The sequence below is a fragment of the Pantherophis guttatus genome, chromosome 14 (genome assembly GCF_059756535.1).
Source record: "Pantherophis guttatus breed Tessera chromosome 14, ASM5975653v1, whole genome shotgun sequence".
NCBI lineage: Eukaryota > Metazoa > Chordata > Lepidosauria > Squamata > Colubridae > Pantherophis > Pantherophis guttatus.
In genome coordinates this window covers 11,262,622-11,286,363 of record NC_142076.1, presented here as the reverse complement: position 1 = coordinate 11,286,363, position 23,742 = coordinate 11,262,622, and the positions used below count along the sequence as shown (strand labels likewise).

Below are 23,742 nucleotides of genomic sequence, written 5' to 3'. Positions count from 1 at the left end.
ATCCTCTCTTTAAGATCAAGAAGGTTGGGCAAGACGAACGCTATCCCTGCTTCCCTGGGGTTTGAACCCATCCCGTTTCACTCGAAACCCTGCCCCGGATTACCCTGTTCCCGAGTCTAAAACTCCACAGATCTTGATGAGGCTCAGCGACTCCCCTTCGACCTCCTCCTGACCATCTCCCAACTATTCTGACTGATCCATTGGAAGCCCAGCATCTCCCTGCAGGATTCAGTTCACCTTCATGGGAAAAATGGAAGAATCTCTCTACTGGGGGCTCTGTGGGAGGCTGAGCGTCCAACTGCAGAATGTAAAAGTGCTAAGCTCACTCCACGTCTTCAGGTATATGCCCACCTGTCAAAACCTTCCAGGTAGAGCTAAACCTGGAGCACGGAAGGCAGAGGGACAAACAATCCCTAACCTGTTTTTCCACTCCTTCCCATGGCTGATTTCTGGTTCATCTTTCTTGGGGGGGAAGGGGAAGGGGCCAAAAGCAGACATTGGAGGGGAGTGCTCCCCTCCCTCTTTTAACAGCTAGAGAGCTCGCACAAGGAAATGGACTCCCAACTCTTTCTAAGGGGCCAGGGGTGTCCTGTGCGCTCACTTCCTTTTTTTCGGCCTCCAGCTGCAACGGAAGGACATTGCAACCCAACAAACGCACACTTTGCTTCGCCTCCTTGGAGGACACCGACAAGGACACAACAACACAAAGACAAATCAAGACCTTCTGCTCTTCCCAGGCGGATAAAGCATTAGCTGGCCGGCCACCAAAATATGGAAGGGTGGGCTTTGGTTCCTCACCCAGCCTCGGATGGGAGTGGGAACCAGGGGAAGGTGCCAAAGCAAAAAGACCCCCCCCCAAGCTCAATATGTCTTCAGTATGGCTCTGTTGTGTTGCAGCAACAGGTCCCTCCAGGAAAAGTGCACCCCTGGTCCACCACCAGTCTTCCACAGCTGCTTCTTAATGTGTTGCATGGTGAGGTGGCTGGTGGCATCATATGCAACCTGCTTTGGCGCCTAGTGTGAAACGCCAACTCACCTTTGGCGACTGCAGGCCAGGTCTACCCAGGTGGATTTGGCAGGCTCCATCTCTCTGGAAATCAAGGGTCTCCAACCTTGGTTACTTTAAGACCTGCGGACTTCAACTCCCAGAATTCCCCAGCCAGCATAGCTTGCTTGAATCGAGCTGAAGTCCACAGGTCTTAAATTTTGGCTGGGGAATTCTGGGAGTCGAAGTCCACAGGACTTAAAAGTTGCCAGGGTTGGGCAACCCCTGCTGGGAATCTCCTGGGCCCGGACAACTAGAAGGGAGATGAAAACCCACCTCCTTCACCCTCAATGGAGCGAAGGAACCCACTCTAACGCCCCTCAGCTGCTGACGCCATGAACCGCGAGGGAAGGCAGGCAGACAGACAGACAGACAGATTCGCCAGAGGTATATTGTTGCAGCCGTAGGATATCTGGGTGGCTGAGGGGAAGGACGACCACGCCCCCGCGCCAAGCAGCTGGCAGCGCTCAGGCCGTTCGGTATGCTGGAACCTGCGAGGGGGGCATCCTTCCCCCCCAGCTCTAAAATCTTTTTTCCTTGCTCTCCTATCCTGACCGCAGCTTTGGATAAAGTGCATCTTCTGTGGGAAAAGGGGGGAGGAGGGGGGAAGGGGAGATGGGTTTTTCAAGAGAGGGAGGAGGGAAGGGAACCTGAGCAGCTCCCGGCCTAACCCCAGAGAACAGGAGACGAGGCGCTTAGTTTGAAACCCGCGATTCGTCGGTCCTCCTTAATCCTGACGGGCTCTGCACGGACGGCTGGGGCAATGCGCGAGACAGGCGGGGCTAGAAAAAGGCAGAAGCAGAAGAGGGGGGCTGGGGGGGCCCTTTGTCATAGCGGCCGGGGTCCGTGAAGTCCCGCCACCTCGGGGGTGAGCAGGGGGTTGTGCGTCCCCTTTGTTGACATCCAGTCGTTCAGGAACGCCTGGGTGGCCTTGCGGTGAGCCAGGCGGTGCGTGATGGAGAATCCGGCGTTTCCTTCCAGTTGGGATAAAATCACCAGGACCTGCCTGAAGGAGGAGAACCAAAATAGAGAAGAGGGGAAGGGGGGGGGGGGGAAAGGACGGGAGAGGGAGGTGAGAGAGTTTCTTGAGTCTGAAGAAGTAGTTAGTAATAGCAATAGTAATTGCACTTAGACTTCTATACCACTTCACAATGCTTCACAGCCCTCTCTGAGCAGTTTACAGAGTCAGCCTATGGCCCCCAACAATCTGGGTCCTCATTTTAATGACCCTGGAAGGATGGAGGTCAACCTTGAGCCCCGTCAGGATCAAACTCCTGACGGTGGGCAGAGTTTGCCTGCAATACTGCACTCTAACCACTGCACCGTCAGAATTTTCTAGCAAGCTGGGTGACTTAGGGCCAGTCACTTCCCTCTCGGTCTTAGGATGCAGGCAATGGCAAACCACTTCTGAAAACACCTTGCCAGGAAAACTGCCAGGTATAATAATAATAATATATAATAAATGAAAGGTCAGCTGGACTAGTGGATAAGACACCAGGCTAAAAACTGGGAGATGGTGAGTTCTAGTCCTGCCTTAAGCACCAAAGCCAGCTGGCTGATTTTGGGCCGGTCGTTCTCTCTCAACCCTAGGAAATAGGCAATGGCAGAACATTTCTGAAAAACCTTGCCACAGGGACTAGGTCCAGTCACTGAAATCTGATTTGCAGACTTACACACATACACAAGGGCCCAAATTAAAATAAAATAAAATAAAATAAAATAAAATAATAAAATAAAATAAAATAAAATAAAATAAATAAATAAAATAAAATAAAATAAAATGAAATGAAATAATAAAATAATGAAATAAAATAAAATAAGTAATGAAATAATGAAATAAAATAAAATAAAAAATAAAATAATGAAATAAAATAAAATAAAATAAAAAAATAAAATAATGAAATAAAATAAAATAATAAATAATACTACCAAGGCATTAAGAGCCTTGGTAGTACAGTGGTCTAAGGCACCCTGTTATTAAGCTGGTTATTAAGACCAGCTGCCTGCAATTACTGCAGGTTCGAATCTTGCCAGGCTCAAGGTTGACTCAGCCTTCCATCCTTTCTAAGGTAGGTAAATTGAGGACCCAGTTTGTGGGGGCAATAAGCTGACTTTGTATAAATATACAAAAAAAGAATGAAGGCTATTGCTGAGCACATTGTAAGCCGCCCTGAGTCTCCGGAGAAGGGCGGCATATAAATCAAATAAAAATAAATAAATAAATAAAATAAAATAAATAATAAAATGAAATAAAAAATAATAAAATAATAAAATAAATAATAACATAATGAAATTAAATAAAATAAAACAAAATTAAATAAAATAATAAATAAATAATAAATAAATAATGAAATAATGAAATAAAATAAAATAAAAGGCTGATTAGGGATCTCATTTCTCCTTAGTTCCATAGCTCCAGTATTGGAATGCACATCAGACCAGCCATACCTCACATGCTATTTTGCATTCCTGGGCTCTCACCTGTGCAAAGGTGGCACACTGTCCTGTGTCTTCAAGCTGCCCCGAGTGGACACAACATTGAAGCTATCTGTGCAATCACACTGGACGTGGAGATAGGACTTGGGGTGCCGATTCTCCACCACGACGATGAGACCGGCCCAGCCGTGGGTCAGGTAATAACAGGTCATCCCTTCACGCCCCTGTTCCAGAAAGGAAAATAATCAGCCTGTTAGTCTGAAGGAGTCGTAGGTCAACAGATTGAAGGTTGGGATAAAGTTTGCATCCCATCACACTTAAGCCAGGAGTGTCCGACCTTTGGTGTCTTTAAGACTTGTGGACTCTAACTCTGTCAGAGAATTCATGACTGGCAGAGACATGGTACCATGGTAACCATGGTAATGAATAGGCATAGCAACTGAGTCAGCCAATGGGGACTGTTTGGAAACTGAAACTAGTCTTGCTGAACTGAAACTGAAACTAGACTCTTCTCTGCTGTACTCTGCCTGTGTTTTGTACTTATTCACAATCTCTACTTGCTACCGTGTTTCCCCAAAAATAAGACCCTGTCTTATATTTTTTTGAACCCTGAAATAAGCGCTTGGCCTTATTGCCATGCGCTCAAAAGCCCGATTGGGTTTATTATCAGGGGATGTCTTATTTTGGGGAAAACAGGGTACCACGTTGGAAGAATCTGCTTTTGGCATTGTATGTGTTATTTTATATATAAAGAGAAGTTAATGAATCCTGCTGAATCAGTTATCTGTGTGTGCTTTCTGGATGTGATTTTTGCAACTAACTCTGACAAGCTCCCAGAATTCCCCAGCCAGCACAGCTTTCTTTCAGCACAGCTGGGGGAATTCTGGGAATTGAAGTCCACAAAAGTTGGCAAGGTTGGCCACTCCTGCTCTAAAAGAAGCTGCCGCTTGTGGAATTGTGGGATTTGAAGTCCGCAGGTCTTAAAGTCACCAAGGTTGGACATCCTTGACCAGGCTATAGTTAAGTGATTGGGTTGGTCAACAGGTTACTCAATGATCCTGAAGAGAACTGAGATCTTTTTTTAAAAAAAATTCTTTTCTAATCGCTTTAATGTCAATAATCAGGACCCCCAAACTCAAATCTAAAACTCTACAGACTCTTCAAGAGGATGATGGCTACCGACACCCACCTCATGCCGCTCGCCCTTGTTCTCCGTGAGGAGAATGATGGCGTCGGCCAAGGTGGTCGATTGGGCCTCAATCTGTTCTACCATCACTAGGCGGGAACCGTAGATGGCTAAGATGTAGCTGGAGACTTCGGTAGGCGGGCATTCACTGCTAGATGTAGGGCTGGAGCCTGAAAGAGATGGAAAGATATGGCAGAGATGTGGGTTCAGTTGTAGGAGACGGCACCTCAAGCTTTACACCATCCTGCCTGGCATCCCTACCGCGAGCTTAAGAGGATCCAAAAGTCATCCTATCTGAAGAATGAAGGCCTCTCTTCAGCACTTAGGAACTTCGGTTAACTTTTCCCAGGAAAACATAAAACACTGAATTATTCAATTGACTATTTGGTGGAAGCTCCTTTTTCACCCAAGGGAGCAAATGTCAAGGGAAAATTAAGAAGGAAATAATTAAGATAGATTTGTCAGATTTTTTTTTTTTTTGTCTTGCTTTGACTCCAGGTGCAAAACTCTTTGTTTACCATGAGAGAAGAACCCCGCTGAGAAAATCTCATTTGCTTAGCTCTGCACTGATGAGGTTACCTAGTTTGCAGTGGTGGGATTCAAACAATTTAATAACTGGTTCTCTGCCCTAATGATGGGCTGGGTGGGCGTGGCCATGGGGGGCGTGGCCAGGGGTGTGTGACAGGCAGCACTTGGCCTGCACCCCCTTGAGAGCAAAAATGGGCTGGGGAGGCGCTCCCCCCACGCCCCATTTTGGGCCTAGGAGGCCTCCCTGAAGCCTCCTGGGAGCGAAAAAGGGCTTAGGAAACCTCCCTGAAGCCTCTTCGGAGCAAAATGGGCCTCCGGGGGTTGCCCCCCTGTGCCCTGTTTTGGGCCTAGGCCTCCCTGCATTTACTTGGGAGCCAAAATAGAGCACATGGGGACTCCTGGAAGGGGCGGGGCCAGTCAGAATTTAACTACCGGTTCGTCCGAATCGGCCCGAACCGGCTGAATCCCACCAATGCTAGCTTAGTAATGAAATGTCTGCAGGAAAACAGCCAAACTGAGAGAGCACCAAGGATGACTCCTCCTTCTCCTCTTCTTTGCCCCCATCCCACTTCCCATCTAGCACTGATGATGTTACCTAGCTTGGTAATGAAACATCTGTAGGAAAACCACCAAGCTCAGAGAGCATTGAGGACCTCACAGCTCAACCCTGAGCTACAAAATATTCTCTTGTATTGAAGATCTCATTAAAGGGAAACCCCGGGAGTGTCTGTGGCTGATTGAATCACTGAGCCTCGGACTCCCCCGCTCCAGTTCAACAACCAACACTTCACACTGGCTTCTGGAGAGAGTCCTTGAAACGATTAATAGCAAGAGCACTTAGACTTATATATGGCTTCACAGTGCTTTTACAGCCCTCTCTAAACTGTTTACAGAGTCAGCACATTGCCCCCAGCAATCTGGGTCCTCATTTTACCCACCTCGGAAGGATGGAAGGCTGAGTCAACCTTGAGCCTGGTGAGATTCAAACTGCCAATTTGCAGGCAGCCGGTAGTCAGCAGAAGTAGCCTGCAGTACTGCACTCTAACCACTGCACCACTGTGACTCTTAAAGAGGGCTTTTCTTCAAACGCTGGCATCTTTCTATTCCGTCTCAGTCCTACCTTCCGAGCAAGTCACCCACTGCTCTCACCTGGGCCTGAGGTTCCTGGCACTGGGGCAGTCCAGTGGTTGAAGGCACAGCACACCACGGCATACTCGCCCGGCTCCAGCATGATGTCACAGTTGACAAATTTCTTGACGGCTCGCTTGCTGTGGGCCATCAGGCGTCCCAGGCTTAGCTTGCTCCCATTGATGAAGGTGGCTCGGAACACCATGATGCAGAGGTCGAGGAGATGGCTGTCCACGGTGTCTGAGCGTCTGAGAAAGGACAAGATGGAGTCACTGAAGCAGTCAGCGTGAGTTTAAATGGACTCCCCTCACCAAACCAAGAGGATTGATACCATAGACCAGTGATAGTTAACCTTTTTGCCGTCGCGTGCCAAAAACGGTGGGAGCGCAGGAGGATCGCACACGTGCGTGCCCACACCCATAACTCAATGTGCCCTGACCACCATGCATGCACGTGCCACACACACACACACACACACACACACATACACACACCGTGTGGCCCCTGTTTTTGGCACATGATGGCATGGTGGGCCAGGTAGGCCCATTTTTCGCCCTCCCCAGGCTCCAGAGGCTTTCTTGGAGCCTGGGGAAGGCGAAAACGGCCTTCCTCACCACCACCCCCGGAGGCCCTCCGGAGGCCGGAAACAGCGTGTTTCCCAACTTCCAGTGGGCCCGGAAGGCCAGAAAATCAGTTGGCCGGCGCGCGCATGCGCACTGGAACTGAGCTAGGGCAATGCTAGCATGCCCACAGATATGGCTCCACGTGCCACAGGTGTCAAGTTTCTGAAAGATGCCCTAATTAATTCATGAGCCATGATCCAAACTTCAAAGGAAATATATTCATTTATTAGGAGCAACATTCCGGCAATACTCGGATGCAGTTAGGACTGATCCTACATAGATTTACCTTCCCCTATGACCCTGTCTCTCCCCTCCTCTCTGGCCATGTCATAAATCACATTCTCCAATTAACCACTTTGGCTGGCTGTGAAGCCTAACACCCTCCTTCTGATTGCAGTCAGGAAGAATGTATGGAATGCACTTCAGTTAGGGAAATCAATCAGCTCTATCAGTTCTCCCTCCCTCCTGCTCATGGCAACTTGAAAGCTTTGCAAGTTGACAACAGGTGGCACCTGTGCCATAGGTTTACCATCACGGCCATAGACCATCTTTCCCCAAGTCGGCTAGACTCCAACTCCCACATTTCTAAGGTGGCTGGGGCTTTGTGGAAACCGCAACACAATAGATCTCCAGCTCTCTAATTTGAGAAGAACTTTTAGATAAGCTACAAGTCAGAAAGGAACCAGCCGTTTACAACCCACTCACTCTACCATGTCTACAGATGCAATCCAGATTCTGCTCCTGATCACAGTACAGGCAGTCCTCGACTTACGGCCACAATTGAGCCCAACGTTTCCATTGCTAAGCAAGATGTTAAGTGAGCTTTGCCCCACTTTACGATCTTCCTTGCTAGAGCCTCGGTTCTTCACCCAATTGGCTTGATCTTCCGCCTCACCTGCTGCCTTCCTGGAAAAGGGCAAACTCCAAAGTTGCTCGCTCCAGCACAGTCAGTGACGTGACCGTGATGGGCCCACTGGCCTTGTTGGGGAAAGCTGCCTGCACACGCACTTCGTGCCAGTCGGAATGAAGCTTGCAGATGTCCACGGAGTCAAAATACCTAGAAAAGAAAGCAACATCTCTTAACCTTGGGCCAGTCGCTCTCTCTCAGTCCAACCCACCTCACCGGATGGTTGTTGTGGGGAAAAATAGGAGGAAGGAGGTGTGCTGGATACGTTCATAGCCTTGAGTTATTTGCAAAAACAATAAAGGCAGAAGATGGTAGGTAGGTAGGTAGGTAGGTAGAAGATAGATAATAGGTGGGTAGGTAGATAGATAGATGACAGACAGACAGACAGACAGACAAAGACAGACTAGATAGATATAAATATTAGAGGGGATGGATGGATGGATGGATGGATGGATGGATGGATAGATAGATAGATAGATAGATAGATAGATAGATAGATAGATAGATAGATAGATAGATGACAGACAAACAAAGACTAGATAGATATAAATATTAGAGGAGAAGAATGGATGGATGGATGGATAGATGGATGGATGGATGGATGGATAGATAGATAGATAGATAGATAGATAGATAGATAGATAGATAGATAGATAGATAGATAGATGACAGACAGACAAAGACAGACTAAATAGATATAAATATTAGAGGAGATGGATGGATGGATGGATGGATGACAGACAGACAGACAAACAAAGACAGACTAGATAGATATAAATATTAGAGGAGATGGATGAATGGATGGATGGATAGATAGATGACAGACAGACAGACCGACAAAGACAGATAAATATAAATATTAGGGGAGATGGATGGATAGATGATAGATAGATAGATATAGATAGATAGATAGATAGATAATAGATAGATGACAGACAAACAAAGACTAGATAGATATAAATATTAGACGAGATGGATGGATGGATGGATGGATAGATGATAGATAGATGATAGATCGATCAATCGATAGATATAGATGAAAGACAGATAAGTAGATCAAGTGTGTGTGTGGGTGGGTGTGGGTTGGTGGGTGGGTGTGTTTATGGTATATGTAGACAGACAGGCAGACCCAGGAAGCATTTCTACCTTGTGATCTTAAAATCCACAACCTGACAATCCCACAGCCGAACTCAAGCAACCCAAGGGCTCTGGGACGCAAGCTGGCTCCCCCTGGGAGATACCTGATGAAGTCGCTGTATTCCATCCAGAAGACCCCGTCGCTGCTCCCATGGGGCATCAGCTCGTGACGCAAATGGGAGGGCCAGTGGGACCATTCGTCGGACCAGCTGCCATTCCAAGAGAAGCGGCCCCAGGGATTACGAAGTCGCAGCAGTCTGAAAGGGATTTAGGGAGGAGAAAAAGAAGAAAAAGATGGGTTACTCAGCTCTTACTCTGAGCTTAAGAATAAGGCATAAACTCTTTACTGTAGGAGAAGAGCAGGCGGACCTGGGAGGGCGGAGTTAAATGTGTCATCAGCCTAGAATTGTTACGTTGCCACAAACGGCCGAAGTCCAATCCTTCTTGAATTCCATTGATCCTTATCTGGCACCAAGGTAGTACTGATCTTCAGTTGACGAGATTAAAATTAGGCGCAGGAACATCCGTTAAGATGCAGCTCAGAAAGATTTATCGCTCAAAAACCTATACACAACAATCCAGTCAACTAAAGTTCAGTACTAAATTGGCGGCAGATAAAGGTCAATGGTATTGAAGGAGTTGGACATTTTTGGCAACGCAACGATTCTAGGCTGATGACGCACTTAATTCCACCCCCACCCCCAACCCCAGCTGTGCCTGCTCTTCTCCTGCATTTACGAAGATACAAAGATTGGCAGATTAAAGAGTTTACAACGGATTGAATGAATGAATAAGCGTCAGCCTTCCGAATATTAGAACCATTTTGTCCGCTGTCTTAGGTTCCATCGAATTGGATGCCGAGTGTGTTCGCTGGGAAAATAATTCCTGCTGTGCTTAAACAGGAAAGCGTGACAAGGGTTACAGCTTATCCCGCTGAAAGCCAGCAAGAATGTAAAGTGGTTGGGGGTTTTTTTGAAAAAAAAATAGGGCTACAACTTGATTTAAGAAACCTTACATGATTACATTGGTTTCACTTGATTATCTGGTGGTTTGAACATATTTGGCAGCTGGCTCAAAACAATATTCTGGAATCAAAGAGATGTTTTTTAAAATTATTATTTTAGATGTTTCCCATTGGCGAATTCTTTCTCAATCTAGACAGTTATTTTACCAGTGTTTGGATTCACACATGATGTTGAGACAACATCCCTTTACCCAGGTTAATGTTAATTAATTGACAAGCAGTTATGGTTTGTTTAATAAGCCATGGCTCAGTTTTAAACTCAAACACAGTCAGCAAATCGAAGATGGAAACTAATCAAGGAGAGGAGCAGCCTGGAATTAAGGAGAAACTTCCTAACAGTGAGAACAATTAACAAGTGGAACAACTTGCCTCTAGAAGTTGTGAATGCTCCAACACTGGAAGTTTTTAAGAAGATGTTGGATAACCATTTGTCTGAAGTGGTGTAGGGTTTCCTGCCTAAGCAGGGGGTTGGACTAGAAGACCTCCAAGGTCCCTTCCAACTTTGTTATTTTATGAGAAATACAGTAAATACACAGAGAAATAAATTAACAATCAGTAAATAATAAACAGTGATTTGCTTCAATCAACCCAATCTTCCAGGATCACGTTACACATGGAACAGTATATCGGGGCCCAGTTGGATTTGTGCTTAATGGAGTTGGCTGATTTGTGGTTTGTTGTGTTGCGAGATGACAGTTTCTGTGTAGTTACACACGGAAGTTATTAGTGCTGCCCGAATCCATTCTCTCTGCAGATTGGCAACTGCAGCTCTGTCATTGTTTCATTGCCTTCTTTTTTTTTTTTTTTTTAAAGATAGTTTATCTAGTCAATGCTTAGGAAAATAAAAAAAAAGTAAAATCAAACAGATGAGATAAAATACTGCATCACAAAAATAAAATAACACATAAAAAAATGTGGCACGCGCTTCTTAACTGGGCAAATCTTAAAATATTGCAGAGTAGGAAGCATAAAGAGGAATCATCTAAAAACAAGATAGCTAGTATGTGGTTAAAATGTACCAACAGAGGAAGAAATAACTAAGAATAACTTAGAAATAACTACAGAGTCAGCCTATTTGCCCCAATAATCTGGGTCCTCGTTTTACCGACCTCGGAAGGATGGAAGGCTGAGTCAACCTTGAGCCTGGTGAGATTCGAACTGCCAAACTTCTAGATTGAAAATGGTTCTATCTATAGACCCCCTAATTTTAAAGCAAGCAAGCTGTCCATGAGCAAAGCGGGCAGGATCATCAGCGCAGCCATGTTTACCTGCGTCCTTGCACGTCTCGTACATCCAATATGGAGTACGCATGTCGTGGGCGAAGACCCATGCTTTCATAGGCCGCATCATCCACCTTCATGTTGCCTCCTCCACACGATGCTCCCATGAGGAAGCTGAAGAGTAACAGAAATGGGAATAAAATGTGGGGAAGGTACAAGAGAAAGAAAAAGGGACAAAGATTTAGGCCAGAGTTTGCCAACCTTGGCAATCTCCACAGATGTGTGGACTTCAAATCCCACAGTTCCACAGCTATCTTGGCCCCTGCTAAGAATTCTGGGAGTAGAAGTCCACCTGGAAGGTGCCAGGACTGGGTGTGGCTTCCAGTCTTATTTAAAGTTTGATGTCCTGAAGATGCTTTCTTAAAAGACAACTGGACTTTTTTTTTTTTTTGGCTTGAAGAGGTTTTGCTTCTCATCCCAGAAGCTTCTTCAGTTTCGCTTCTCATCCACGAAGCTTCTTTAGTCAGAACTGAGGAAGCTCCTGGGATGAGAAGCGAAACTTCTTCAAGGAAAAAAACAAAGGAAGTCCGGTTGCCTCTTGAAAAAGGACCGTTGGCACAACCATGACCTTAGATGACAGAGAGTCTGGGAAGTTAGGTATTCATCCTCTACATTTTCCAGAAATATATTACATTTTTTCCCCAGTTTTTTCATGGTTTACTAGAAAATAAAAGCTGACCAGGATCATGGAGGCATGTCCTGCTTCCCTGGCCATTGAAAGTTACGCAACAAATATTGTGACTTTTTCTTAGGACTAATCCACACATGGGGCAAAAGGTGTTGGTAAAATCTTCCAGTGGTCTGCCCCACTTCCAACTGGGGTAGGGGAAGGGATAATATTTTTGGAGAATATTTTTTCCCGTGGGAGGGATCGTTACAATGCTGACAAAAGGGCCTAGTGGAAATAGGTTTTCCTTTTGAGGGGACACCCCAGGGGAAGAGTCCATCTTGCACTCCCTGATCCGGGTGGTGAACTACAGGTAGTCCTCGACTTACAACAGTTCATTTAGTGACTGTTCGAAGTTAGAATGGCACTGGAAAAAAAAGTGCCTTATTTTTCGAACTATAAGATGCATTTTTTGATCTCCCAAAAGGGGGTGAACATGTCTGTGTTTTATAGACCGAAGATTTGGCCTCCGCACAGCCTGTTTTGGGGTCTTTTTTCGGCCCGTTTTTGACCTGCTTTTTTGGCCTGTTTTTTCCAAAAGAATGAGCTGAAAAAATACCCCAAAAAGGGCCAAAAAGAGCCTAGAAAATGGGCTGAATAAAGCCTCAGAAATGGGCTGAAAAAAGCCTCAAAAATGAGCCCCAAAAAGCCTCAAAAAGAGCCAAAAAAGCCTCAAAAACAGGCTGAAAAAGCCTCGAAAATGGGCCAAAAAAGCCCCCCCAAAAGGGCTGAAAAAAGGCTAGAAAATGGGCTGAAGAAAGCCTCAAAAATGAGCTGAAAAAAGGCTCAAAAACAGGCTGAAAAAAGCCTCAAAACGGGCTGAAAAAGCCTCAAAAACGGGCCCAAAAAAATCCCCCCAAAAAGCCGAAAAGCACCTCAAATAGGGGCCAAAAAGCCTAGATAACGGGTTGAAAAAAAGGCTGGAAAATTGCCAAAAAAGGGCCAAAAATGGGGTGCGCGGAGACAAAAAAACTTTTTTGTTGTTGTTTTCCTCTTCTAAAGTTAGGTGCGTCTTATAGTCAGGTACATTTTTTAGTCCGAAAAATACGGTAACTTATGACAGTTTTCCCACACTTATGACCGTTGTAGCATCCCCACGGTCACCTGATCAAAATTTGGATACTTGGCAACTGGCATGTATTTATTTATTTATTTATTTATTTATTTATTTATTTATTTATTTATTTATTTATTTATTTATTTAAATTTCTATACTGCCCTTCTCCCGAAGGACTCAGGGCGGTGAACAGCCAGAAGATAAAACACAGAGATACAAAAATTTAAAATAGATTAAAAACAAATTAAATAATTTGGCTGAAATTTTAAAATACCCCCTAATTTAAACAGATTAAAATTTGTAGTTAAAATTTATATTTAAAAGGGGAGAAGATTTATGACGGTCGCAGTGTCCTGGGGGGGGAGGGGGGGTCATGTGATCCCCTTTTGGGACCTTCACTTTACAACTGTGTAATTAATTTAACGACGGCAGTGATTCACTTAACGGCGGTGGCAAGAAAGATCGTAAAGCGGGGGCGACATTGACTGAATAGCTGTCTCGCGGTCAGCCAGAGAAATTTCGGGCTCAAAAACTGTGGTCGTAAGTCGAGGACTACCTCTACTTCAATCGGGATGCAAGAGGACTTAGGCCAAAGGGCCGGATTCTCTCGGGCTCCTCGTGATACGAACTTTGTCCTCCTCCAACCTTAAAAGGGAAGCCCCTCCCCTTCTGCCTTGTCTTACCCAGCCTCCTTAGAACTCAGCATTTTGGCCCAGATGAGGTCAGTGTCAATGGCCTCCTCGCGAGGGTTAGTGGAGCTGACCTGCAGCATCAAGCTCTCGCAGGGAGCGCCGGTCAGCGTAGCCAGGCCTTCGATGGCGCGCCCTGCTTGGAGGGCGAAGTATGAGCCGTGGAGTTTGGCCAAGGCCTTCTCAATCAGAGCCACCCATAGCTGTTTCCTCTGAGCCTGGGAAAAGGAAGACATGACACCGAGTTGGATATACAGGTGACAACAGACAGATTTCTCATCCCTTGTCAGGTGCGAGCCACTGAAGCTACTCCTAAATAGCCAAAAGCCATCAACTTTATTGACGTCTGCCTAGGTTACAAGAATCTCATCAACTCTGACTTTGGAAGACAGCAAAAGTCCACATTTTGGACAGAGAAGACGGCTGGTTTGAAAGAGGGGGAGGGATATGACATCCAGGGGTGAAATGCTCCCGGTTCGGACCGGATCGCCTGATTTGGTAGCGATGGCGACGGGTGGTTCGGAGAACTGGTAACAAAAATCCCTGCGCCCTCACCCCCCCATGCTCAGCTGAGTCGCACGATCATCAGAGCCTTTTTTTTTTTTTAACTTTTAAAAGCATTTTTTCTACAACCTCTTCCGACGAAAAAATGCTTTTAAAAGTAAAAAAAAAAAAGCCTCTGATGATCACTCGGCTCAGCTGGGATCCTCACAGGCTTTTCAAAGCATTTTTTTCTGCAACCTCTTGGCCGAAGAGGTGGTTAAAAAAAATGCTTTGAAAAGCCTCTGACGATCCCAGCTGAGTTGCCTGATCGCCAGAGGCTTTTCAAAGCATTAGAAAAAATGCTTTGAAAAGTTAAAAAAAAAAAAAAAGTTGGCCACCCCCACCCAGTCACATTACCCCCACCGCCACCAAGCCATGCCCACAGAACCAGTAGTAACACATTTTACATTTCACCCGATGACCTCCTCTGTCTCCAGTCTTTCAGCAGTTCCAAGAACGGTTCAGCAGAACCGTTCTTTCAGCAGTTCCAAGAAGGCTCCCCACCTATTTGCACCACTCAGGTGACCCTGAGGACACACACTAACCTCCAAGTGGCCTCAATGGCCCTCTAAAAGGAGGCAAATGACCAGCTGTCTGCAAGGAGTATAAACCCTTCCATTCCCCACCATACAGTCAGAGCTGAAGAAGCTTCTTGGATGAGAAGCGAAACGTCTTCAAAGAAAAAAACCAGAAAGTCCAGTTGCCTCCTGAAAAAGCACCTTTGGGACAACCGTGACCTGGATGACGGAGAAACTCCATAAACATTTCTCAGCTCCCATTCCCCATGAGCCACCTCGGTACAGCCCCTTCCCCCAATTCGTGGCACCCACCTGGGAGAAGAGGAGATAGCCACACTCATCGCAGGGCAGCATGTCATCCACCAGCACGGTGGTCCAGGTACCATCTTTGCATAGTCGGACTTGGTAAGCCCCCTCGGGGCACATGGTCCTTGTGATCATCACCCTTTCCACCAATTCGGGCCGCTCTGCCAGCACTGCCAGCGCACTCAGGAACCTGAAAGAGATGGGCATCTGATGAAGACCCCTAATGGTGAGGAATGATGAGTCTGTCACCTGCAGCTCCATAACTGTCTAGTTTGGTTCTGCAACCCGACAAGAGAGACACGGACTTCAGAGGATAATTAGGACTGCAGAAAAAACAATGGCTACCAACCTGCCTTCCATGGAGGACCTGCATACTGCAGGAGTCAAAAAGAGGGCTGTGAAAATATCTACAGACCCCTCACATCCTGGACATAAACTGTTTCAACTCCTACCCTCAAAACGACGCTATTGAGCACTGCACACCAGAACAACTAGACACAAGGACAGGTTTTTCACTCTGCTAAACAACTAATTCCCTCAACACTGTCAAACTGTTCATTAAGTCTGCATTACTATTAATCTTCTCATCGTTCCTATCACCCATCTCCTCCCACTTATGACTGCATGACTGTAACTTTGTTGCTTGTATCCTTATGATTTATATTGATTGTTTCCTAGTATGATTTGATTGCTTATTTGTACCCTATACTATCATTAAGTGCTGTACTTTATGATTCTTGACAAATGTATCTTTTCTTTTATGTACACTGGGAGCATTATGCACCAAAGACAAATTTCTTGTGTGTCCAATCACACTTGGCCAATAAAAAAATTCAATTCTAATTCTAATTCTAATTCTAATTCTAATTCTATTCTATTCCCAATTTGGTTCAATTTGATTCCCTATTCTATTCTATTCTATTCTATTCTATTCTATTCTATTCTATTCTATTCTATTCTATTCTATTCTATTCTATTCTATTCTATTCTATTCTATTCTACTTTTTCTCTTTTCTATTCTCTCCTCTCCTCTCCTCTCCTCTTTCTATTCTATTCTATTCTATTCTATTCTATTCTATTCTATTCTATTCTATTCTATTCTATTCTATTCTATTCTTTCTCTATTCTATTCTATACAAGTCTCATCAGTGATATGAGAGGGCAGCCTCTGTGTATAGCAGGACTGTCAAACTAGTGGCCGGCGGGCTGGATGCGTCACACGCTAGCCACGCCCATCCCCGGTGTAGCAAAGGGGGAAAAAAATTGCAATACATCACGTGACGACGACGTGTCTTTGCGAGTTTGTCACCTCTGGTCTATAGTCTTTTTTTTTTTTTTTTAAAGAGGGCTGTTTCAGCAGGTGGCAGCACCTGACCAACCTTAAGAGGACTGAAAGGGTCAAAAGCAGTTAAGCCCTTCAAAGAGCAGCTTTCCAGGAATATCAAGGTGGTGGGAATTGATGAAACGGTCCTGGAAGGAGGGAAGGGCAAATAACAGTTGTTTTAAAAAAGCTGTAAAAAAAGATGTGGAGACTGTAGAAAGAGTGCAGAGAAGAGCAACAAAGAGGATTAGGAGACTGGAGGCTAAAACATATGAAGAACGGTTGCAGGAACTGGGTGTGTCTAGTTTAATGAAAGGAAGGACTAGGGGAGACATGATAGCAGTGTTCCAATATCTCAGGGGCTGCCCCAAAGAAGAGGGAGTCAAGCTATTCTCGAAAGCACCTGAGGGCAGGACAAGAAGCAACGGGTGGAAACTAATCAAGGAGAGAAGCAACTTAGAACTAAGGAGGAATTTACTGACAGTTAGAACAATTCATCAGTGGAACAACTTGCCTCCAGAAGTTGTGAATGCTCCAACACTGGGAGTTTTTAAGAAGATGTTGGACAACCCTTTGTCTGAAGTGGTGTAGGGTTTCCTGCCTAAGCAGGGGGTTGGACTAGAAGACCTCCAAGGTCCCTCCAAGGTAAATTCAATCCTGACTGGCTAAAGATTGACTCAGCCTTCCATCCTTCCGAGGTGGGTAAAATGAGGACCCAGATTGTTGGGGGCAAGAGGCTGACTCTGTAAACCCCTTAGAGAGGACTGTGAAGCAGTATATAAGTCTAAGGGCTATTGCTATTAGGAGCCCTGGTGGCGCAGTAGTTAGAATGCAGTATTGCAGGCTAATTCTGCCCACTGTCAGCAGTTTGATCCAGATCGACTCAAGGTTGACTCAGCCTTCCATCCTTCCGAGGTCAGTAAAATGAGAACCCAGATTGTTGGGGGCAAGAGGCTGACTCCGTAAACCGCTTAGAGAGGGTTGTAAAGCACTGTGAAGCGGCATATAAGTCTAAGCGCTATTGCTATGTATCCAGAGCCACACTCCACGCTTGGTTCGTGATGGAGGCTAGTGTGCCACGTCGGTGGAAGTAACACAAAAAAGACCCATCTGCTCTTGGTTTCTTACCAACAGTTTCCCAGGAGTCCCTGCAGGATATCTGAAGGTCGGGGTGTCCGGAAAACTGACCACTTGACCGATCGGTCTTTGAAGATGTTGCAGTTGATTTCGTGAGGCCTAAGCCACTGTTTGACTCGCTGCTGGACGCTGTCTCCTTCGGGAAAGCCAACCGACTTGGGACCGGGAGGAAAGCTGTCATCCACAAAGTTGACCTTGTTCTGCAGGTACGAAGTTTAAGAAGTCAAGGCAAGACCTGATGGAGATTGAGTTCTACGCAAATAAGAAGCTGAGATGTAGGCTGACATTTGTGAGATTCAGAAAACAGTTCTTCCCTTTCCCAGCTACATAACCAGGGGTGGAATGCTCCTGGTTCGGACTGGATCGTTTGATCCGCTAGCGATGGAGGCGAGTGGTTCAGAGAACTGGTAGCAAAAATCCCTGCCCCCCCGCCCCCATGCCCAGCTGAGCCACACAATCATCAGAGGCTTTTTTTTTACTTTTAAAAGCATTTTTTCTACAACTTCTTCGGCCAAAAAATGCTTTTAAAAGTAAAAAAAAAAAAAAAAAGCCTCTGATGATCGTGCGGCTCAGCTGGGATCGTCAAAGGCTTTTAAAAGAAAAAAAACCTTTTTTTCTTTTAAATAATAATAATAATAATAATAATAATAATAATAATAATAATAATAATAATAATAATAATAATAATTTTATTTCTATACTGCCCTTCTCCCGAAGGACTCAGGGCTGTGTACAGCCTATTAAAAGCACAAAGACAGACATCAATTTAAAAATAATTAAAATTATTAAATAATTTCGGCTCAGATTTAAAACCCCAAATTTAAAACACCCAATTTAAAATCATTACATTGATAGCCCGGCCTGGCGGAACAGCAGGGTCTTGAGGGCACAGCGGAATACCCGGAGGTCGGAGATCTTACATATTTCCGGGGGCAGTTCGTTCCACAGGGCTGGGGCTCCCACAGAGAAGGCCCTCCCCCTGGGTGTCACCAGCCGACATAACTTGGCCGATGGCACCCTGAGGAGACCCTCTCTGTGGGAGCGGACTGGCCGGTGGGAGGCTATTGGTGGCAGAAGACGGTCTCGAAGGTACCCGGGTCCTATGCCATGGAGCGCTTTAAAGGTGGTAACCAGCACCTTGAATCGCACCCGGAAGACCACTGGGAGCCAGTGCAGCTCGCGCAGGAGGGGTGTCACGTGGGCACAATGAGTTGCGCCCATAACCACCCGCGCGGCCACATTCTGGACCAGTTGGAGCCTCCGAGTGCTCTTCAAGAGGAGCCCCATGTAGAGAGCATTACAGTAGTCCAAGCTGAGTTGCATGATCGGCAGAGGTTTTTTAAAAAAGCCTCTGCTGATCAGGCAACTCAGCTGGGATCATCAGAGCCTTTTGAAAGCATTTTTTTATAACCTCTTCGGTGAAGAGGTTGTAGAAAAAATGCTTTTAAAAGTAAAAAAAAAAATAAAAAATTGGTCATGCCCACCCAGTCACATTACCCACCACCACCACCAAGCCACGCCCACAGAACCGGTAGTAACACACTTTAGATTTCACCACTGTACATAGCCAATGATTGTCTATGACCGTGATGGCAAACCTCTGGCACGCGTGCCAGAGGTGGCACACAGCACTCTGATGGCACATGAGCCATCACCCCAGTTCAGCTTATGTGCACGCATCTCCTGCTGGCCAGCTGGTCTTCGGGTCTCTGGTGTGCATGTGTAGGGGCGAGGTGTGTGCGGGGGTCCGTGCACACATGTGTGTGTGGGGGGGTAGGATGAATGCGGGGGGGGGGACGCACGTGCATGCACGGGGCGCATGCGCAGGATGCATGCGTGGGGGCCACGCGCACATTGCATTTTGGAACTTCGGGCACGCGCTTTGGGCACTCAGTCCGGAAAAAGTTAGCCATCACTGGTCTACGGGGATTCTCAGTCATCCATGTCATGGTTGTCCCAAAAGTGCTTTTTCTCAAGAGGCAACTGGACTTCCTTGTTTTTTCTTTGAAGACGTTTCACTTCTCATCCATGCCCACCAGAAGTAGGGAAACAGGCTGTTTCCTGCCTCCAGAGGGCCTCCGAGAGGGTGGGGAAGGCTGCTTTTGCCCTCCCCAGACGCATGGAGAGGATCTGGAGGCAGGTGAGAGAGAAAAACGGGCCTACAGGGCCATCACAGGGAGGGAAGAGGGGTTGTGCGCGCATGCGCAGGGCGCATAGAATTATGGGTGTGGGCACGCACACGCACGAACCTCCCCCGCTCCCCTTCCTGGCACATGATGGCAAAAAGGTTAGTCATCACTGCCCTAAAGAAACAGATAAACCCCCAAGTGCCCTCAACGATTCTCTAAAAGGATGCAAATGACCAGCTGCCTGCAAGGAGCATCAATCTTTCCATTCCCCACCATCATCCAGTCAGAGCTGAAGAAGCTTCTTGGATGAGAAGCGAAACGTCTTCAAAGAAAAACCAGAAAGTCCAGTTGCCTCTTGAAAAAAAAGCATCTTTGGGATAGTCAATAATTGGGATTTCGGAGAACAGGAGCCTAACATACAGGTTGTTCTTGACTTACAACAGTTCATTTAGTGACCATTCGAAGTTACTACAGTACTGAAAAAAAGTGACTTATCAACATTTTTCACACTTATGACTATTGCCGCATCCCTGTAGTCACATGATCAAAATCCAGCCACTTGGCAACCGACTCATATTTATGACGGATGCAGTGTCATAAATATGAGTCGCACAAAGTCATACGGGGAAAGCCAGATTCACTTAAGAACCGTGGGAAGAAAGGTTGCAAAATGGGACAAAACTCACTTAATGAACGTCTCAGCAACAGAAATGTTGGGCTCAGTTGTGGTTGTAAGTCGAGGACTACCCATACTCAAGGAATCTTCCAAACTGTCACTTCTTTCAGTGCTGCCGCAACTTCAAACGGTCACTAAATGAACCGTTATAAGTTAAGAGCTACTACTTGTATATGGAAGAATTGCTGTACGGATGAGAAGGGGAATTGAGAAGGTGTTTCAAACTTCAGTCTGCTGTATTGTAAAATATTTTCATGAATTCTCATCAATTATTATTTTTTTTGCAGAGGGTTTTTTGATCTGTTCCCGATGCCTGTTTGCTCTCTCGGCTGCTATTTTCCCCGGTATTAATTTTACTGCCCTTTTATATCAAATGTTCTCGGGGGGGGTTTTGGGACACCACTCTATGAGGTTTGTACCGAAACATAATTGAATTTTTTTTTTTTATTCATTTAGGACTTGCAATAAATGTGTCAGTGCTGGTGTGTTGTTGTTGTTTTTTTTCCTCAACTCGTATTTTTTTTCTTTTTGGTCCTGTTTTGATATTTATCTCACCGTTTTCTTTTGCGTTCTTGCACTAAACATATGTTTCGATTCACTGTTTGTTTTATTTATTCGCTGATTATCGTCTTAACCTACTGTTTGAAACCCGCAAATCGTATGTTAATTGTAAACAGCTCGGAGAGCTCCTTTAATGAGAATTGCTGTAAATGAGATTAAAGTTGTTAAATTGAATTAAAAATTGAACAATCTTTTCAAATGACTAATGATGGCTCTGACCCCGTTTCTGGGTGCTATTCTTACTGGAAGAGACGCAGAGAAAGTCACCTTCGAGGATCAGGGCCCTGGAAATTAGATCTTTGAATGAGAGACCCAAAGCAATTGGAGTATGTTTAGTCTTGAGAAAAAAAGTTCACCGAAGGATATAGGACAGTGACGCCGCATACCAAAAGTAGGGGGGGGGACGCGGGAGGGTCGTGTGCGTGCGTGCCCACACTCATAATTCAATGCGCCGCGCCTCCCTGTGCATGCACGCATGACCCCCCGGCGCTCTCCCCGCTTTTGGCACGTGACAGCACAGTTGGACCAGTAGGCCTGCTTTTTGCCCTCCCCAGGCTCCAGAGACTTTCTAGGAGCCTGGGAGGGTGAAAACAGCCTTCCCCCATCCCCCCGGAGGCCCTCCAGAGGCTGGAAATGGCTTGTTTCCTGACTTCCGGTGGGCCTGAAAGGCCCAAAAAATCAGCTGGCTGGCACACGCATTCATGCTGGAGCTGAGCTAGGGCAACATTCGCGTGCCCACATATATGGCTCAGGGGGCATGCGTGCCATAGGTTCGCCATCACGGATATAGGATGACATTTTTCAAGTACATGAAACACTTAAGCTGTACAGTTTAAGGTTGGACCCAGAGCCCTCTCTGCTGGCCCCTGCGCTGTCGCTCCAGGTCACATCTCCGTAGCATTTGTTTTTTTTTTAATTTGATTTATATGCCGCCCTTCTCCGGAGACTCAGGGCGGCTTACAATGCGCTAAGCAATAGCCTTCATCCTTTTGTATATTTATACAAAGTCAGCTTATTGCCCCCACAAACTGGGTCCTCAATTTACCTACCTTAGAAAGGATGGAAGGCTGAGTCAACCTTGAGCCTGGTGAGATTCGAACTTACAGTAATTGCAGGCAGCTATTCTTAATAACAGGGTGCTTTAGACCACTGTACTACCAAGGCTCTTTTGTGAGCTTCTGTTTCCCTGCAAAGGACGAAACAGAAGCTCACGAAAGAAAAAGATCTTACCTTCTGCTGCGCTGCCGATGTTGGGATGTGCCCTGCCTCCCGCTGGTCAGCTGGTTTTCTTGTCTTTGCTGCGCATCCATGCATGTCCCTCGCAGGCACACATTCGTGCATGTTCTGCACATGCACATATCCGCACATGCGCAGGTTCACGCATGTGTGCAGCTTTCAGTTTGGGCATGGGTTTGGGCACTCGGTGTCTGAAAGGTTCGCCATCCCTGCCGTACGACAACCTCAGAACCGGTTCTGTTTCATACAGTGTGCAGGAGACTGGTTGAGCTCTTGGAGGCTTAACCGTTGAAAGGGACTTTGGAGGTCTTCTAGTCCAATCCCCTAGGAAACCCTAGACCAGTGATGGAGAACCTTTTGGCACCGAGTGCCCAAACCAGAGCACCGGAAACTTGAAGACCAGCTGGACTTTGCACGCACTCTGACTAGTCTTTAGGTTTCCAGCACTCCGGCGCGCATGAAGACCAGCTGTCTGGCGCGCATGCACCTGCCAGAAACAAGAAGAGTAGCTGGCGATGGCGCGCATGCCCACAGAGAGGACTCTGTGTGCCACCTCTGGCACGCATGCCATAGATTTGCCATCAAGGCCCTAGACCCGTGATGACAAACCTATGGCACCTTTGGGCATATCTATGGACCCACAAATGTTGCCCTAGCTCAGCTCCAGCACGCATGTGTACGGCGGCCAGCTGATATTTGGGCCTTTCAGGCCCACCGGAAGTCAGGAAACAGGCTATTTCCAGCCTCCGGGGTGGGGAGGCTGTTTTCACCCTCCCCAGGCTCCTAGAAAGCCTCTGGAGCCTGGGGAGGGCAAAAAGCAGGCCTACTGGGCCCACCCTGCTATCATGTGCCAAAAGCAGAGGGAGCACGGGGGGATGGGGGGTGGTCATGCGTGCATGCACATGGGGGCGGGTCGCATTGAATTATGGGTGTGGGCATGCACGCACGTGACCCTCCCACGTTTCCCCCCCACTTTTGGCACGCGGCAGCAAAAAGGTTAGCCATCACTGCCTAGGACCAGGGATGGCGAACCTTTTGGCACCGAGTGCCCAAACCGGAGCACCGGAAACCTGAAGACCAGCTGGTCTTTGCACACACTGTGGCTGGTCTTTAGTTTTCCAGCGCTCCGGTGTGCATGAAGACCAGCTGGCTGGCACACATGCACCTGCCAGAAACAAGAAGAGCAGCTGGCGATGGTGCGCGTGCCCACAGAGAGGGTTCGCCATCAAGGCCCTAGACCAGTGATGGCTAACCTTTTTCTCGTTGTGTGCCGAAAGAGCGCGCAACAGCACACACCCATGTGCCTGCACCCACAATGCAATGCGTGCCCCCTGCAGATGTGCGAACGACCCCCCCACATACACCCTCAATTGGTGACCGCTGGAATAGGAGACCTCCAAGGTCCCATCCGGCCCTACGATTCTAGAACTCTACCAACGCCTGCTTCACCACCCTTTTCCTCTCTGTGCGTTGCACTGCACCGCAACAGCATGGGAGAAATAATTTATTTCAAGCGGTACCAAAGAACCGACTCGAAAATGCCATTCGGCTAGCAAAGGAAACACCCCATGCGAGGGCCACCCGCTCTTCGCCAGCGCAGCTCCTTCT

At 46.6% G+C, this 23,742-nt stretch overlaps 1 protein-coding gene across 3 annotated transcripts in view; it reads right to left on the bottom strand.

Moving 5' to 3' along the window:
- Positions 1–1,418: 1,418 nt before the first annotated feature.
- CAPN15 (calpain 15) overlaps positions 1,419–23,742 on the bottom strand; it is a 111,924-nt gene continuing 89,600 nt past the window's right edge. For all 3 annotated transcript variants that reach the window (XM_060692946.2, XM_034430323.3, XM_034430324.3), the window contains exons 3-12: positions 17,524–17,732; positions 15,081–15,264; positions 13,702–13,925; positions 11,283–11,408; positions 9,095–9,247; positions 7,842–8,003; positions 6,345–6,571; positions 4,671–4,837; positions 3,527–3,705; positions 1,419–2,051 (exon numbers count right to left, since the gene is read on the bottom strand). In XM_060692946.2, the coding sequence (XP_060548929.1) occupies positions 1,874–2,051; positions 3,527–3,705; positions 4,671–4,837; positions 6,345–6,571; positions 7,842–8,003; positions 9,095–9,247; positions 11,283–11,408; positions 13,702–13,925; positions 15,081–15,264; positions 17,524–17,732 (1,809 nt within the window). In that variant the 3' untranslated portion in view covers positions 1,419–1,873. The remainder of the gene's footprint in view (positions 2,052–3,526; positions 3,706–4,670; positions 4,838–6,344; positions 6,572–7,841; positions 8,004–9,094; positions 9,248–11,282; positions 11,409–13,701; positions 13,926–15,080; positions 15,265–17,523; positions 17,733–23,742) is intronic.